At 61.3% G+C, this 17946-nt stretch overlaps 1 protein-coding gene across 2 annotated transcripts in view; it reads right to left on the bottom strand.

Annotated features, from left to right (window-relative positions):
• Positions 1-2180: 2180 nt before the first annotated feature.
• Positions 2181-17946, bottom strand: part of GRM4 (glutamate metabotropic receptor 4) — a 105564-nt gene continuing 89798 nt past the window's right edge. Inside the window, exons 9-11 of one of the 2 annotated variants that reach the window (XM_036318280.1) lie at positions 15481-16416; positions 9181-9427; positions 2181-3087 (exon numbers count right to left, since the gene is read on the bottom strand). In XM_036318280.1, coding sequence (XP_036174173.1) covers positions 3038-3087; positions 9181-9427; positions 15481-16416 — 1233 coding nt within the window. In that variant the 3' untranslated portion in view covers positions 2181-3037. The remainder of the gene's footprint in view (positions 3088-9180; positions 9428-15480; positions 16417-17946) is intronic. The other variant, XM_036318281.1, reaches the window with a different exon arrangement.

Here is a 17946-nt window from a genome sequence, read left to right as displayed (position 1 = left end):
ATTATTTGGGATGCCATTCTGAAGATACTGAGCTCAGTCCTCCTTTCATGTGCCCATATGAGCCCAGGGAATTGATAATAAGGGGCAGAGAGCAAACGTGAGCAGCCAGCTGGCCAAGGAAGGCATCAGCGCAGGACTGACTTCCAAAAGGCCTGCTGGGACGGCCCCTGCTCCCGGCCTTGGGCCCATGGAGCCCAAGCTCCTCCCTACCCCAGGCTCAGCTCAGAGCTCTACCCACCCAAGGCTCCCCCACCTGCCCCGCCCACTCCCATCCATGTTGCTTTCGCTGTTTGGCTGCAAGGCCCGTGTCTCCCCAGCAGACTGGATGCCCCTCCCCACCTGCACATCTGAGCCCTGGGCAGGCTGACTAAGCCAGTGTCAGGGATGCCCACCAACCTATGCCCACCAGGCGCCCACCCTGCTCAGCCCCGGCCTCCCCCTTGGTCTTCATGGGCCTCCCATGAGTGTGAGAGGAGGGGAAGGGACAGAACCCCTTGGGAAGGTGACGCCCCCGGAACCCAGATGGAGCTCCACAGGCGTGGGAGTCACCTGAAAAGTCCTGGCTGGGCATCAAACCCTGTTCCAGGCCCAGCCTGCAGCCTGGCCTTGTGCCCCTGCGAGGCAATCGCCTTGCCAGGGAAATGAGCCAGAGAGGGGGCGAGGTGCAGGCTGGGGGTGCTGTCAGGGAACCCCCGGTGGGGAGAGCTGGCCACACTCCCCTTGTACACACACACGCGCGCGCACACACACACACACACACACACACACACACGCACAAACACTGCCGAATGGGCCCGGGAGTTTCTGACAAATGGCCTTGGCCTGACAACCTAGGTCTCCTGATTAGCTTGGGACACTGGGTAGGACCTACCTGGGCCTTAGGGTCCGTCCTGCAAAAGCAAGGCCATCGTGAGACCCGCCTCCCCTCCTTCCCTCGCACCAGCGACTATGAGTGAACACACGGCGGGCCTCCTGAGTGCAGGCGTGCTCACATGTGACCGGCCTCCCCCAGTAAAAGACTTCCCCAGAGGGCACTGACGCCTGGCACAACGCCTCCACACACACCTCCACACCCAGTCCCTGCCTGAGTCCCACCCAGGGTCCCCCAGGCCCTCGGCCACAGCGCCCACACCCCTCAGCTTAGGAGGTGGCTGGTGGGGAGTCAGCACAGGCAGCCAGGCTCCAGCTGCTGCCTGTGGCCTCACTGTGTCGCTGGCTCTATGATTCAGCCCCAGCAGGGCCTGCCCCTGGGCCACACCCTGCCCCCTAGCTCCCCACCTGCCAGGGAAGCCAGGCTGTGAGCACCCACTTGGGCCTAAACACGTGGTTGGCAAACCGCGGCTCGAGAGCCATATGCAGCTCTTTGGCCCCTTCAGTGTGGCTCTTCCACAGAATACCATGTGCGGGCGCACACATACAGTGCGATTGAAACTTCGTGGCCCATGCACAGAAGTCGGTATTTTGTGGAAGGGCCGATATTTTGTGGAAGAGCCACACTCAAGGGGCCAAAGAGCCGCATGTGGCTTGTGAGCCGTGGTTTGCCAAGCCGCAGTTTGCCGACCACTGGCCTAAACAGTCAGAGAAATAAGCATGGAGGTGGCAGGAGCACAACACACATGCAGCGAGAACAGACACATACATGCACACCTGTGCCGCCCACCTGGCCACAGCCCCATCATCTAGCACCTGTGGCCTGAAGACAGGACAAGCAGGCGGGGGGACTGGCTGCTGGAAGCCCTGGAAGCCAAATGCTCAAGGGGAGAGCTGCCTGGGGCGGAGGGGAGGCTCGGGTTATGGGCTGGGGCCGGGGTCCCAGGGCGCAGGATGTGAGCCAGAGGAGAGGAAGGAAGGGCAGAAATGGTACCTGCCTTGGGGGCTGCAGGGCACTGGACAGGAACAGAGCCTCCCCCCTACCAGCAGGGCTGACTTCTGGAATCTTCCACAATGTCCCGGCCCCTCCCTGCCCAAGGCCTCCCCACACCCCAACTCAATGCAGCCCAGGGAGCAGGTCCCCACCCCCCCACCCCCCGACACCCCTCCTCCTGGCCCGAGCCTAGTCTCATCACCCAGTTCCTCCTTCCCGCTGCCTCCCGCCCTGCGGCTGAGGGCGAAGCCTGGGGTCCCACTGCCGGACCTTCAGTGGACGTGGAGCCAGGGTGCAAAACCATGTGTTTATTTTTATTAGAAATGTTCTTGGTATAAAAAACAATCATGCGCTACACATGTCATCAATAACCACCACCAAACACTCAGGCACTGAACTCCGTGTCATCGGCAGGAGGGGCAGGCGGGCAGGCGGGCAGGCCGCACAGCGGGCGCGGGGGCAGGCGGGCAGGCTGCGGGCAAAGGGACACACAGAGGCCACCAGGAGACGCAGCACTTCGCAACAGACTCAGGATTTGTTTTTGTTTGGCTTTTTTGTGTTTTGATTTTTTTTCCCTTTTTTCTCTTTTGTGACATGGAAGATTTAGTGACTTGGGAGAAGGTGGCAGGGAGGGGAGAGCAGAGTCTGGTCATAAATGAAGGTGGGAGGACAGGCAAGAAAAATGCACGAGAGGGGAGGCCCGGGAGGAGCACAGAGAAAGACAGGAGAGACCTGGAGACGAGCTCATGAGCGAGAGACGCGGAGGCAGAAGGAAGATGCGGGGAAGCAGAGCAACGGATGGAGACGGACAGCAGGGATAAGAGAAAATAAAGAGAGGATGGAGACAGACGGAGAAGGCCGCCCCTGGGACAGGCGGAGACAGAGGGACCGGCACCGGGGCCTCTGTGCTTGGGGCTAGGCGGGCCCTGGTCCAAGACAGGCTCCTGGAGTGGCAGAAGCTGCCCAGCCCCCGGCCCTCCTCCTGGCGCCCACCCGGCTTGCCCAGGCTACCCAGCAGGGACCGCTGGGGCTCTGCTGTCCTCAGCACCAAGCCACGTCCGCGGGTGTCCACGGGCAGGCAGGACATCAGCTGGGCCCCGGAGTGGCCCTGGCTCAACGCACCATCACGAGGGTCTCGGGTCCTCCTCCTCCGGTTCGGCTCTGGCCGCCTCGCTAGAGTGCGTGGTTGGTGTAGGTGACGTAGGTCTGTTTGGTGGCCAGCACTGGAAGGAGAGACCGGGGTACGCAGGAGGCAGAGGCTAACTCCTTCACACCGCCCGCCGCGCCGGCACTGCCCTGCCAGGGCCTTGAGTCCAGACCCCAGCGCAGAGCAGTCCACCTCCCCGGCCTGGGCACCAACTCCCTGCCCTGGGCCGCCTGCAGCTCCTCCTCGCTCCTTCACACCTTCGCTTGGGCTGGGCTTCCTGCTGGGAGTGCCCGCCCCTTCACCTGTTGCTCTAGGTGTGACCCCTCTTTGGGCGCTCCCTCCCAACACCCCCCCCAACTCCAACGATCTCCTCCGGGAGCCCCTGCCACCTCCGGACTCCACCACACTTTAAAAGAATCACTTTTGCCCTAACCGGTTTGGCTCAGTGGATAGAGCATCAGCCTGCGGACTGAAAGGTCCCAGGTTCGATTCCGGTCAAGAGCATGTACCTTGGTTGCAGGCACATCCCCAGTAGGATGTATGCAGAAGGCAGCTGATCGATGTTTCTCTCTCATCGATGTTTCTAACTCTCTATCCCTCTCCCTTCCTCTCTAAAAAATCAATTAAATATATTTTTTAAAAAATAAGAGAATCACTTTTATCTGTGATATAATTGTATAGTTTTAAAGCCCTGTTGACCCTTAACACGTGTCTGAACTTCGAGGGCCCACTAATATTCAGCCGGTTTTCTTGCTTTCGTCTTGTTTTGTTTTGAGTAAATACCCGGTGTTTTCAATCCGCGGCTGGGAGTGTGCGGATGCGGGGAACCTGCTGTACGCCCTGGTCCTCAGCAGTGTATGTGGGGGCGGAGCACCTGCGGGGCTGGTCCCCACGGAGGTCCTGGACCAAGCCCCCGAGGATGCCCAGGGGCAACTTAAGTTTTGGGGGGTCAAAGTTATAGATATATTTTTCGACTGCATGGGCGTTGGCACCCCAAAGCCCCTGCTATTCAAACATCAACCACATCATCAAGGGAAGCTTTTCAGAAGCCCCACGGCACATTCTGGAAGAACCCAGGCCCAGAATATACGGGGGCTGGCAGCCGACGGGACGCGAGTGGAGCAGGGGCAGAGGAATAAATAATGCAGCCAGAGCAGGCCCTGGCTGAGCTAGGCATTGAGGCGTCTGACTGGCTCGGCCTCTCCCCGCGTTCGAGGGAAGGGGAAGTTCTTAGGTCCCCTCGCTCTCCATGTAGCCACCCTCCCCGTTTCTGGGTGCCCCTGTCTCGCCTCAGCCTTGGCCTCCCTTATCTGCACCCATCACTCTGGCCCTCGCTCGCCCACCCCGGGCCCCAGAGGGGGCCCCATATCTGGGTAGCTCCCATTTCCTGGCCACAGCCTTCACGGGCGACATCAGCTGTCTCGGCAGCGTGAGCGCTCCCCCAGGGCTGGCCTCACAGCAGCCAGTGAGGAGCTGAGGCCCGAGGGGTGGGCTGGCCAGGTCCTTGGTTTTGTCCTGTCCTGCCAGCGTTCAGGGTCTCCCTCCGTCGCCTGGGGACACCCAGAGGACAGCAATCAAGGGCAGAACTGCCGCCTGGGAAGGAGGCTGCGTGGGAGAAAATGACGGTATCGCTTGTCATAAAGCTGCCCTGACCCCCAGCAGGCCCCTGTCATCAGGAAAGGAGGCACCCCAGCAGGTGCAGCCATGCGTCTGGCCTGGAGAAGAGGACACGGAGGGCAGCAGTGTGGTGAGCTGCACACTGTCCCCTCGATCCTCTCTCCCATTTTTGTTGGACTCCCAACTGCCAAAGTCAAGGACTACATTGCCAGCCTCCCTTGCAGCAAAGTGTGGCCCTGCATGATGACATTCCTGCTGATAGGTGAGCGGAAGGGCTGTGTGCAACTTCCATGTCAATTGATTAAAATTGGTTGTTTCCCCTGGACCTCCTCTCTTTTGCCTTCCATGGGCAGAACCGACAGGAAAAGCCACGAGCCTCAGCCATGAGGACAAGGACAGCCCTCCCAGAGCTGATGGAGCAACAAGATGGAAGGAACCTGGGTCCCCGCTCCTGCCGCCACCAGGTGCTATTATATGAGACAGAAACAAACATTGTCTGACTGAGCCACTCTGTTCGGGGGCCTTTTTGTCACAGCAGTGTAACTGGAAGCCGCTGACACAGGCAGGATCGCCGAGTCCCACTCTCAGGGGTCCACTGAGTGTGGGAAGAACCGGTGTTGGGGCAGGGTGAGCAGAGGGGCACACCGGGGACCAGTGGGGGGCCTGAGGATCGGCTGAAGGAGGAACTTTCTCCTGGCCAGAGCTGAGTGGAGTGGGTGCCCTTCGGTGATGGTTGGGCTCCCTGTCAGCAGAAATGTGAGAGCAGAAGATGAACGATCACTAGGCTGAGCCCCAGGGCGTTTCAAGTTTTAGGTGCCACCCAGACAAGTGCTAAGGGAAGGAAACGGTGCCCATGGCATCCAGGAAGAGGATAAGAACACGGCACAGCACCTTCTAGGTTACAAAGAATCCCCACCTTCCCCTGTGAAACGTCCACCCCACTCCAGGGTGCTGGGTGGCCGAGAGGGAGGGAGGGCCACGGGATGAGTCCGTTTCAATGGAGCCCAATCCAGGGGGGGCCTGGGTGGGTGCCCCTGGGGAAGGGAGCTGAGGGACTACAGGCTGGAGCCCCAACATGGCCGCACTGCTGAGAGGGAGGTGGTGGGGCGACTAGCAGATCAGCACTCCCGAGACAGCCTCCAACTCCTCTGGGACCCCAGCTGCTCCTTTCCTGACCTGCTAGGCCTCAGTTTCCCCGCCTGTAACACAGAGCGGAGGCCGTGTTTGCCTAGGCTCCTTTCCTGAGGGGAACCCCCACCCCCCCCATCTCCATCCCACCCTGTCCCTCACCAGCAGAAAAAGAGCCGCAGCCAGCTCTGATCAGCCCTGCAGGCCAGCTGGTGAGAACCGGCTCCCCAGGGCTCCGTCACCCTCGGGGTGAACTGAGAAAATTGTTTCCGAAACTGCACGCTGCCAGCAGCTCCGGCTCCCAGGGGAGGAGAACCCAGCAGCAGCAGCACCATCTCCACCGGCTGCAGGGAAACGGGAGCCTGAGGCAGTTGATGGCCGAGGGGGGTGCGGGAGGGGCGGTGAAAGTGGCCGGGAGCTGAGGGACAGGCGGGCCCCTGTTGTCCCTCTAAGATCAGAGCTGTCTCTAGCAGAAAAGCCAGCCCATGGCTTCCAGAACCTGGAAGTGCATTCAGCCCTCAGTTACAAGCCAGGGACCCAAGTCCTTCAGCGGAGCCTCAGTTCCACCATCAGGAAAATGGGAGCAATGATCTGCCCAGGAGGGTCCCCCAGGAGCTAACTGTGAGGAACAAAAGGAAGAGTCTGGCCAGGACTCGGGAGACTTGGGGGCCAATCCTACCCTGACCAGTACGGGGACCTCAGCACCTGCCATGTGGCCCTTCCCACACACTGAGCCTCTGGGAGCCTCGATTCCCTCGCCTGTGAAATGGGATGATACCCTTAGTGGCTCAGCCGCAGGGTGGATGGAAATACTCTGAAACCTTGCAATATGATGGGCTAAGGGGCAGGGCTGAAATCACTACAGCGATGGGGGGGGTGGGGGGGGCGGAGGGACCCCCCAGGCCATCCTTGGGGTCGGGGAAGGGACGAGGGTGTGGGCAGAGGCCCCGAGCCCATCCAGCCCTTGCTGGTGACAGACCGCTGGTGGCTGCTGGTCTACAGGCTCCGCCGCCTCTGATAACAGTTAGCTGGGCAGTGGCGGCCGGAGCTGACAGCCCCATTGCCACCCCCATGTCTCCGCACCCAATCTGCCTGCAATCAGCCCTGAATTATTTATTCTATTGTTTGTTTAAAGATACGTGGCCTGCCAGCGACAGCGTGAAAAATGTCCCTGCTCCACAGGAGTGACACCTCCCCACTCCTGCTCACACGCTGCTGTCGGCTGTCCCCGGAATTAATCGCCCGGCTCCTGCCCGGCCCACATGGCCCCCGTTGTCACCGAGCTGAGAGACAGGGGGGCGAAGGGGGGCCTCTGGCCTCACTGCGGGGTGGGGTGAGTGGGCAGCTCTCATCCTTCCCTTGCAGGGAGCAGGAAGCTGGAAGCAAGGTCTTCCCTTGCCCACCCTCCTTGTTGGGGGGAAGGGGGGGTGACTGTCCCCGCCCAGGTGACCAGCTGAGCAGAGGCAGAGGTGTGATCCGCTCTCCGTGAAGCCTGCCTGCCCTCTGTGGCCCCTAGGATGTCACACACCATGAGTGCCACCCTCCGGGCGGGCTGAGCCCCACTCTCCCAGGAGCCCTGGAGCAGAGCAGGGCCTGGCCGGGCTCGGGAGGGAGGGGCAGGGAGCAGGCAGGGGCTCTGCTTGGACAGGAGGGCCAGATGAGGGGCTGCATTGGGTAGACACGGAAGGCCAGAGGTGGGGAGTTCTGAGGACACTCCGCCCTCCCCTTCGCGTGGGGTCCGCAGCGCAATGAAAGCACCTCCCGGGCTGCAGGTGCAGGGACGCTGGCCTCTGGGAGGAGCGGGACTGGCGAGAACCAGTCATTTGGTAGAGGTGGGTGGCGACCAAGCAAGGGTGCTTCAGAGGGGGGTACACTACTCTGCAGAGAATGGGGACCCCAGAGACAGGGAAGCCATATAAAGTGAGGGTCATGGGGCCAGCCAGCCACCACCTAGCTGTGTGACTTCAGGAAAGTTACTCACCCTCTCTGAGCCTCAGCTGGGATCAAACCTCCAGCCCTAACCAGGCCTCACAGGACTGCTGTGAAGTTCACAAGTGAAAAATCCTGCGTGGATGTGGGCAGGGATGTGGGCCGGTGCTGAGAACGGAGGGACGACACTCCACCCGGAGCCCCAGGCAGGGCCTGTGAGAAGCGCTGCCCCAGCCCAGACACACAGGAGGGAAATCTGTTTCCCTGAGCTGCCCGCGTCCCTCCTGCTGCCCTCGACACTGCCCCTCTGGCCCCCCCGAGTGCCAGAGGAGGAACAGAGCGCTCACTCCCGGTCCCACCAGGACCTGATGTCCCCCAAGACTTCAAGGGAGTGGGAGGCGGGAGGAGCAGCCACTTCACAGGGCGTCCAGGGAGGGGCCAAGGTCTGCGGTGGCGGGGTGACCACAGTGACCCCTTGACCCTCCGACCCTAAGCAAGGCCCATGGAGGCCCCGCCCCACAAGTTGAGGCTGTCCCAGGAGGCAGCAGGCAGCGGGGATAGTGGGAGGTCAGGGCCGGCCGCCACCTGCTGGCTTGTGACCTGGGTCGCCCCTCTCTCCTCCTCTGTATTACACAGATGACAAAATATCTGTCTTTCAAGATGGCTGTGGGGGTGAACACTGGTACCTGATAGGTGTGGCACACAGGGCTCGGGAGATGGTCACCGCTGTTACTGGCCCCCGGGGCCTAACCTGTCCCTCCGCGGCCCTGCCCTCTGGCCTTCTCCCACCTGTCTCCCCACACAGGGCTGGCTGCGGGGACCAGGGCAGCTGGCAAAGAGGGTGCCCTGCTCCCTCCCACACACATGCCTTACCAGCCTGAAGGACCTGTCCCACCCGCCGGCCCTTGGGCCTGTCCCCAAACACTATGTTCTCTGCCTCCTTCCCTCCCCTGAGCCCTCAAAGGACCCTCTGCGGCTGAGGTGCCTGCACAACCCCCAGGGCACCTGCTTCCTGAGAACGTTGGCCTCTGGAGGCCCCTGCCCCACCCACGCCCCACCTACCCATCAGGGCCCATGTCCCGAGCCCCCATCTCTAGGGCCCTGCTAGGAGGTGGCGGGGCTGGTGCCAGGGCCATGGCCCCCCAGTTCCCAAAGGACCAGGGATCAGGGGTCATCTATACCACCTGACTCCCGAGAGATGAAGGTCACAGGGCAGAGAAATCGGGGCCTCACATCACAGTGTGTGAATCAGGCCCCCAATGGCCTCCCTCTGGGTGTGGGGGGGAGGCAGAGATCCCTGGAAGGGCAAGGACAGGGTGGGCATGGGCTGGGGCCTGGGGGTCCTCCCGGCAGGGCGGAGGGTACTAACCTGCAGCCTGGGGTTCTCCCGGACCCCTACATGACCTGGCGGGGGAGGGGGGGGGGCTGGCCCTCCCCAGGAAGGGGGCGGGGCCTGGGCAGGTCCAGAGGGAGAAGGGCGGGGCCAGGCACTCACCGGGCGCCTCGAGGTTCTCGCAGAGTTCAGACTTGGCCTCCCCGTTGGGCCGGAAGCTGCCCTTCTGCGTGAACTTGTTGGACATGGTGGCGGCGGTGACCACGGCTTTGAGGCTGCGCTTGCGCTTGGGCACGTTCTGCTCCGGGTGGAAGAGGATGATGTAGACCTTGGGCATGTAGAGCATCCCCAGGGACACCGAGGCGCTCAGGCTCACCGACACCGTCAGCGTGGTCGTCTGGATGTACAGCTGGGGCGGGCGGGGAGGCGTCAGCGCGGCTCGCCCTGACCTCGCCCTGACCCCGCCCTCCCCAGAGGCAGACGCAGCGGGGACAGGCTGGATCGGAGGGAGCATGGAGGAGAGCCGGACTTCAGACCAGAAGCCCTGGATGCAAGTCCTGGCCACGTCCGTCCTCCTGCCTCGTGTCCTCACATGTAATGCGGGCGTGGTGATTACAGTCCTGCACGCACCTGGCAGGGCTGTGAGGCGGACAGCCGGGGCCACGGTAACAGCCCGGCCGGGAGCTCGGGGAAGTGTCCCCACTGTCATGCGCTGTTTGGAGGGGCCGCCCTGAGGAGGGGCCGCCCGCCCTCGGGACCGCAGCGGACCCTCCTCAGGAGGGTGCCCAGCCCCTCAGCCAGGCCCCCCATCCAGCGGCTGCCCCCACGGGCCACCCTGTGCAGAGCAGCCACTGGCACGGAGCCGCAGCGCAGCAGTCGAAGCTCGTTTCACGCTCGCTCACCAGCACTAACAGTGACAGATGTTTGGCGAAATGAAAGCCCATTAATTTGGGTGCCGGGTAGTCCATTCTTCACTAGTGGGGCCTTCCAGGCAGGCCTGAGACTCCCACCGCCCCCAGCGGGGATCCCCTCCCGCCTGCTCCCTCCGGGTCCCCCAGGCCCAGCCGCCCCTCTGGCTGCCCGCGGTCAGGGGAGGCCCCGGCTGTGGCCCCCAGGTCTGGCCTGGGAGTCCTGCTCCCTAAATCTGCTGTTTCTGGGCCTGGGCCCCTCCCTCACCTGGGGCCTGGCTGACATGCCACCTCTTCCAGGAACCTTTCCCTGGCCCCAGCTCTACCCAATCCCCTGACACCCTTCATTCCTTGTACCTGACCCAGCAGTGGACATCACGGGTCTGGGTTTGCTTCCTGAGGTCCCCAGAGCCCTGGCCTCATCCGGGAGCCCTGGGGGCACGTCTTTCTGTTCTCATGTCCTCTCCATCTCCTGCCCGGCTCCATAAACACCTCGAGCCCTGAATCTAAAGGCCTTCCTTCCAGCCTTCCCCCAGAGGAGAGAGCTGAGTGACCCTGGGAAGCCTCATCCCTCTCTGGCCCTCAGTTTTCTCATCAGTGCAATGGGGTGAAAGCGCCTGCCTCACCCAGACTACGAGGCTCCTCCCCAAGCGCAGCTGTGAAGCCGCATGAAACCTGCAGCACGTGTGAGGATGGAAAGATGGGTCCAAGGTAACAGCATGTACAACATGCTGCCTCACTGCCCACTGATCCCCGGGAGCACACACCCTGCAGACAGCCCGCCCTTCCCGTCCTCACATGCAACCCACATTCTCAGCCACGCACAGAGCTGTCTCCCAGCATGGGGGCGGGGAGGTCGTGACAGGCCAGTGGGAGGGGACTCATGGCCAGGGAGGAAGGGGGACAGGCTCCAGAGACTCACCAGAGCTCCTTGGAGGACAGTAGAGGCCCGGGAGTCAAGAACAGGCCTGTCTTCCCCACTGGACTGGGGGTGCCCTGGGGACGGGGTGGCCTGGGGATGGGGCGTGTCTCTCTCAGTACATGGGGGTTCCCTAAGGGAGGGGCTGTCTCTCCTTTCACACTGGGGGTTCTTGGGAACAGGAATGGGTTCTAGGTCAGACACCCATCTTAGGCCCTTTGCCCCCACCTTGTTATGGGGGTACAGTGGGCCCATATGGAGTTGGTGGCCAGGGTAGAGGCCCCCTCTCTGGGCAGAGTGAGCCCTGCAGTGGACAGACCTGTGGTGGGGCCAGGGGTCTAGGCCCCAGATCCCACCCTGCCCTGCCCCAGTGTGGCTGCTGAGCCCCCTAACCCAAGTGGAGTCGGCAGCATGGCAGGTGGCCTGGGCAGGGGCCCCTTGTTCTCATTTTGCTCTGGGCCCTGGAAACTGGAGCCAGCCCTGAGCTCAGTGCGGGCTTCCCAGCCCCGAAGCCTTTCTGCAAACAAAATACAAGGAAGGGTGTAAAGCAAGCAAAGGACACCCATCTGCCGGCCGGCCCTCCCAGCCTGGACCCTGGCGGCTCCTCTCGCCATCCCAGGCTGGGGATGCTGTGTGCACAGCACAAGTGGGGCCGGGCACCCCCAGGCCCCTCCTTGCCCCAGGGTCTGGGATTCCCACGCCCCACAGCTCAGGCACTGCTCTGAGCCCCCGTGTGGAGGCGCACGCTGTCACCTGGAGGCAGTGGCACGTTGACCCCAGCAGAGAAGCAGTGGTCTCTACAACCTCTAGAACCAGCGGGCACTCCCACGGAGACGGCCCTGGCAAAGAGGCAGGTCTTAAAGCCAGGCAGAGTGGGAGGCCCGTCTCTCCCTTCCACACGTGTCCCAGCCCAGAGGGTCTGAGCGGCACCATTCCCACTCCCCCTTGGCCAGGCCCTCGCTTCGCTCACTCATCCTCTAAGAAAGCAGGAATCCCGCACGAAGCCTCCCAAGTCAGTGCCCTCCCGCTGGAAGGAGGCTGCAGGCTGGGGCTGGTGGGGGAGGGCGGAGTCACCTTGGGGTGGGCAAAGGGCACAGAGAGGAGCTACTTGGCTGTGGGCGGTGGATTTCCTGTTTTGTATGAGGCGTAGTGGGTACAGCATGTGAGGGGCCTGGTGGGGGGCACCGGGGAGTTCTGCCCGCTCTGCACTTCTGCCCAGACTGACCCTGTGGCCACTGGGACCCTCAGCACCTGTTCACCAGACGAACTTCTCCACATCCTGGCCGCCTCCGCGGCTGCGTCCTGGCCAAGCCTGGCTGAGCAGTAACCCCACAGGCACAGAAGCTCTGGTCGGCTCGGGTAATGCGGCCGGCTGCGTGGTAAGTCCTGGAAATCCAGGCTAATGCTGGGAAATCCAGCCGCCGACTCACCAGAGCGGCACAGTGCAGCTCCACACCACCCGCACCCACACCCGCACCCGCACCCTGGGCGAGCAGGCGCAGCAGAGCACCTGCAAATTGGTTTGCACACCTGCATGCCCACAAACACACACACCTGTGCGCTCCTGCGTCTCTGCATTCACACACACCTGAACTCACAACCACACACTCCCTGACGCAGACACACCTGGGTCACACACACGCACCCTTCAGGTACCTGGTGCACAGTCGGTGTGCACATACACAAAGATGCATTCACACATCTTAACACACACCTGACCACACACGTCACCTGCACACTCCACTTACCCTCACACATTTGCACACAATCTGCACACCCACATACACACACCAGCAGCAATGAACCCCTGGGCGCACACACTGCCTCTCCCACTCCCTGTGTACACCCATGCACACACGTGCACACACATGGCAGCCAGGCCTGCAGCTCCCGGAGGCGTTTTGTAGCTGCCACCTGGCAGCACATAGGCGGCTCCAGGGTGTCTGCGCTCTCAGAAGCCGGGTGGTCTGAACCCATAGGACTTGGGAGCTCATCTCCTCACCCCTCCTCATGCAGAAGCCCAGGGGAGGGGCGCAGTCCAGGCCCCACGCCATCAGGGGTCGAGCTGGGGGCTGTGGGCACACACTGTGGGAAGCCAGCCTGCTGGCTGACCTGGGGCAAGGCCCTCTCCTCTCTGGGCCTCAAAACAGACCCTCTTAGAGGCTCCTTGGCATAATCAGTGCTGAGGGGAGCCTCCTAAAAAGGGAGAGGCGGGCCCTGACCAGTTTGGCTTAGTGGCTAGAGCGTCGGCCTGTGGACTGAAGAGTCCCAGGTTCAATTCCGGTCAAGGGCATGTACCTTGGTTGCGGGCACATCCCCAGTAGGGGGTGTGGTGCAGGAGGCAGCTGATAGATGTTTCTGTCTCATGGATGTTTCTAACTCTCTATCCCTCTCCCTTCCTCTCTGTAAAAAATTAATAAAATATTTTTTTTAAAAAAAAGGGAGAGGCGGGGGGCGCTGGGGGGAGGAGGTCACCGGAGAGATGGTGGTATTATCGAGGGAATTCCTCAGGCTGCCAGCTTCCTGGAGTGTGGGGCGCCACCCCCCACTCCAACCCCGCTGGCTTTGTGGGGTTCCCTAGTGCTTCAGGGCATGGGCCACCGCCTGCACCTGCCCTCAGCACGGAGGGCCTCCCGCAGGCCTGGTGGGAGCTGGAGACCTGGCTCTCAGCACGAGTGAGGCCTGGTGGCTGCGCCGGCTCTGGAGCACCTGGCGCCAGGCCTGGTCTCAGACCTCAGGGCACTCACTACCAGCCCCAAGGTCTGCTACTTGGAACCCCAGCCCGCGGGCCACCCCTGGAAGACAGGCCACAGGCTTCCCTGGCCTGGCCCCGGCATCGGAGTGGAGCTGTTGGAGAAGAGGACGCCCTAGGCAGAGAAGGTTCCCAGAGCTGCAGGGGGCCATGGCAGGCTGGGGGCTCCTGAGTTAGAGTTAGAGTAGGGTCATGTCCAGCTGTGCCACCCCGGGCTGTGTGACCTCGGACAAGTCACTCTGCCTCTCTGTGCCTCCATGTCCTCGTGTATGAATGGGGTGGGGATATCTACCCTCACCTGCGGTTGTGGGGTGAGCCAATCAGTAGGTAAGGCACCTGGCAGATGACAAGCACCCACCTGCCAGGCCTTTGGCAGCAGCCGCACTGAAGCCACGCCCTCCCCGGGCTGACACCAGGCTCACAGCCCTAATGCCATCCACGGGCTGACGACCCCCCCAGTCACGTCCGGCCTGGCCCTCGCCCCTGAGCTCCAGGCTCATCTATTCAGCCGTTGGGCATCGAACAGGCACCCCAACCAGCACGTCCAAAGGACCCCGATGTCCGTCCACATTGGCTCCTTATCATCTCCCCCACTCAGCGCACAACACCCTCCCTTCCCAGCCTCACACCAAAAGCCACGGAGTCATCCCTGACTCCTCTGTGTCTCCCACCCACATGCACCCATCAGAGACAGGCCAGCCCCCTCCCACCCCCGCCAGACACAGCCAGAAGCCCACCTCCCCGCCAGCCTGCCGTGCAGCCCCTGTCGGGATTATTCCATAACCTCCTCCTGGGAGCCCTGATTCCGTCTCGCCTCCTCCGGCCCCACCCAGCAGCCAGCGGGATCCTTTTAACCCTACGCAGCAACGCCTCCCTCCCACTCACAACCCCACAGCAGCTCCCTTCTCACTCACAGCAAAAGCCAACGGCCTTCCCACCGCCACTGGGACCCAGGCCATCCGCCCTGTGCCCACCACCCTCCTCAGTCCCAGACCCGCACAGCAGGTGGTTGTTACAACGCCTGTAGGGTGAGGAGAAGGATCACGGCCTACTGCACGGATGAAGAAACTGAGGCAGAGGCCAGCGGGCTTGCCTAGGACCCCACAGTTAGACACAGAGCTCCGACCAGGAGCTGGGATCTGGGTCCCCAAGATCTTCCATGTCTCTGGCCTCTGATTCACTGACACCCAACTCCTCAGGATAATCCCCCAGTGCTGTGCTGGGACCTGGGCAGAGTCCCCGGGGCCTGGGGGTGGTCCAGGAGGTGGGTCCAGGATGGCCTACAGAGCCGGCAGGAGGCGCAGGAGGGAAGGGCCCCTGGGCTGACGCTGCCAGGCTGGCTCCTGGGTCACAGAGCAGCTTGGGGCTGGGAAGGGAGAGAGTGCCTGACCCACCTCCCACCTCAGGGGCCCAGGGGGTCCTGTGAGGGCAGAGACAGGGTGGGTGGAGGAGGAAGAAGAGAGGGATGGACAGAAAGGAAGGTGGGCTGAGTGGAGAGGGAGGTGATGGACCATCTAGAAAAGAATGAAGAATGGAAGACGGTGCAGCCTCCCAGGCTGAGAGAGGAGAGAGAGGAAGAGGAGAGAAACAAGGAAAGGCGGGGAGAGAAAGAGAGGAGGCGGGAGAGGCAGGGGTGGAGAGACGAGGAAAGAGGAGGAGGCTAGAAAAAGGAAGGAGAGAGAGGAGGGGAGAGATGAGACAGAGAAAAGGGAGAGGAGCCGGGAAAAGAGAAAGGGAGGGAGGAGGGAAAGCCCAGGGCCTGGAGAAAAAACTCACAATGAAGAGAGAAGACAGGGTAAAGCGTGAAAAAAGCACTTCCAAGCCAGGTGGAGGCTGCCCCTACTCGGCCCTCACCCCCACCCCACCCTCCATCCCCCACTCACCTTGTCCGCCGACTGCGAGGTGCCAAAGAAGATGGGGATGAAGGCCAGCCAGACGATGCAGGTGGTGTACATGGTGAAGCCGATGGGCTTGGCCTCGTTGAAGGTCTCGGGCACGCCGCGCGTCTTGATGGCATATACTGTGCACGTGACCATGAGCAGCATGCTGTAGCCCAGCAGGCAGATGAGCGACAGGTCCGAGATGTCGCACTTGAGCACCCCCCGGGCGAAGCGGGGGTCCAGCGTCCGCTGGTCCTGGAAGTCCACCACCGAGTGGGAGGGGTCCACCACGAACCACACACAGATGCCCAGCAGCTGCAGGGAGATGAGGCTGAAGGTGATGGCCAGCTGCGAGGCGGGGCTGATGAACCGCGGGGCGCTGACCGACCGTTTGCCTTGCTCGAAGATGCGGTAGATGCGGTTGGTCTTGGTGAGCAGGGCTGCGTAGCTGATGCTCATGCCAAGCCCCAGGAAGATGCGGCGCAGCGAGCAGGTGCCCAGGTCGGGCTCCGCGATCATGAGGAAGGTGGTGGCGTAGCACAGGAAGATGCCCGCCAGCAGCACGTAGCTCAGCTCGCGGCCCGAGGCCTTGACGATGGGCGTGTCGTTGTAGCGCATGAAGGTGACCACCACGAAGAGCGTGGCCGCGATGCCCACGATGGCCAGGAAGAGGGGCAGCACGGCCCAGGGCGAGGCCCACTCCAGCTTGATGATGGGGATGGGCCGGCAGCCCGTGCGGTTCTCGGTGGGCCGCATGTCGTAGGGGCACGTCTTGCAGGTGTAGCGGTCCACCTGGTACTGGTACCCAGTGCAGGGCTCGCAGTGCCAGCAGCAGGGCATGCCCTTCACTGTCTTCTTCCGCTCCCCCGGCTGGCAGGGCAGGCTGCAGATGGAGCGGGGCAGCTGCTGCCCACTCCCCGGCCACAGCATCCGCTCCATCTGGCAACGACAGCGCGGAGGAGTGGGCCTCAGGATGTGCCCCAGTGCCCCAGACCACCCCACGGCTGGCACCCTGTAGCCCCACACCTGAATCACCCACTTAGTTGGCTACAAATCCAGTTGCCCGGGCCCCCAGACCCGCTGAATCCAACAGCTGCATTTAAACAGGCTCCCCCCAATTCAGACACACTGGCCTATGAGAAACCCTGATCGAGTCCAAAACTCCAGGGTTGTGGGGGGGACAGCAGAGAGCAGCCTAGAGCAAGCATGTCAAACTCGCCACCCATGGGCCACATGTGGCCCCCAACAAATATTTTTGCGGCCCAGCCAATATAACGGTATGTAAGAAACATTTTAATAAAAATCTCATAATTTAATTTTTACAGTATCCTGTTATACATAACTAGAGGCCCAGTGCACGAAATTCGTGCACAGATAGGGTCCCTAGGTCTGGCCAGCAGCCCGGATTAGGGTCTTCCAGCTGCTGGCTGGGGCCTTCCTTTGTTCTGTGCTGCCCCCTGGTGGTTAGCGCACATCATAGCGAGCAGTTGAACTCCCCGTCAGTCGAAGATGAACTCCCAAGGGGACAATTTGCATATTAGCCTTTTATTATATAGGATTATTAATAAGTACAACTTTCACTAATTACTGATTACTATAATTGTGTTGCATTCATTTCCCTTACACACCTTACACACCATTTCTCTCCACTAATACTAGCAGTGAATATTTTAGCAGCCGATTGCCACGTCATTAGTCTTGGACTGTCTTGTTTGGTGTGCACAACAGGAAATATTTCACTTTTGGAGAACTAGGAAAATAGGTTTGTTTGCGTTACACTTATTAAGTTGTGCAGTTATTCAATGTCTGGTAAGTTAATGTTCAAGAAAAAAATATTTATTATTATTAAAATAATCTATTATTTAATGTTAATGATTACTCATTTATTTCAGCCCTTTGTATTCAGCATGTCTCTATCGAAATAAACCTACGTTTTTATGAAAATCGAAGCTTTTGTTTTTTTTCGGTCACATAAGCTTACACCCTGTTTATTTGGCCCTTAGCCTGTGAGTTTGACATGCTTGGCCTAGGCACACGGCAGAGCAGAGCACGCTCAGGAGGCCTTGCTGCTTAGCCGCGGCCCCCAGACCAGCAGCAGCAGCTCCACCCAGGAGCCTGCTGGGAAAGCAAAACCTTTGGTCCACCCCAGACCCACGGACTCAGAGTCTGAGTTTCCAGGAGACCCCAGGAGATCCGGGTGCACGAAGGTGGGGAGGAGCACAGCTGATGGCTCGGCCCACGGGCCTCCTCCAGCGCCACATGGAGCTGGGACCAGCAGAGAGCAACGAACAAAGGTTTCCTCACAGGACAGCCACTGCGTGCCCAGGGTCAGTGTTCACATCTTGCTCTAAACTAGTGCTAGTCACCACCCCACGTCTCCAAAGGCAGTCACTGTGAGCGAGCGAGCCAGGGGAGTGTGGGCACCGCTCTGAGTGTGACAGAGTTCTGGAAAGTGAGAGGCCCTGGGAG

This window comes from Myotis myotis, unplaced genomic scaffold (assembly GCF_014108235.1).
Source record: "Myotis myotis isolate mMyoMyo1 unplaced genomic scaffold, mMyoMyo1.p scaffold_m19_p_7, whole genome shotgun sequence".
Classification (NCBI taxonomy): domain Eukaryota; kingdom Metazoa; phylum Chordata; class Mammalia; order Chiroptera; family Vespertilionidae; genus Myotis; species Myotis myotis.
Note: the sequence above shows the minus strand (reverse complement) of the source record. Positions and strands in the feature narration are given on the sequence as shown.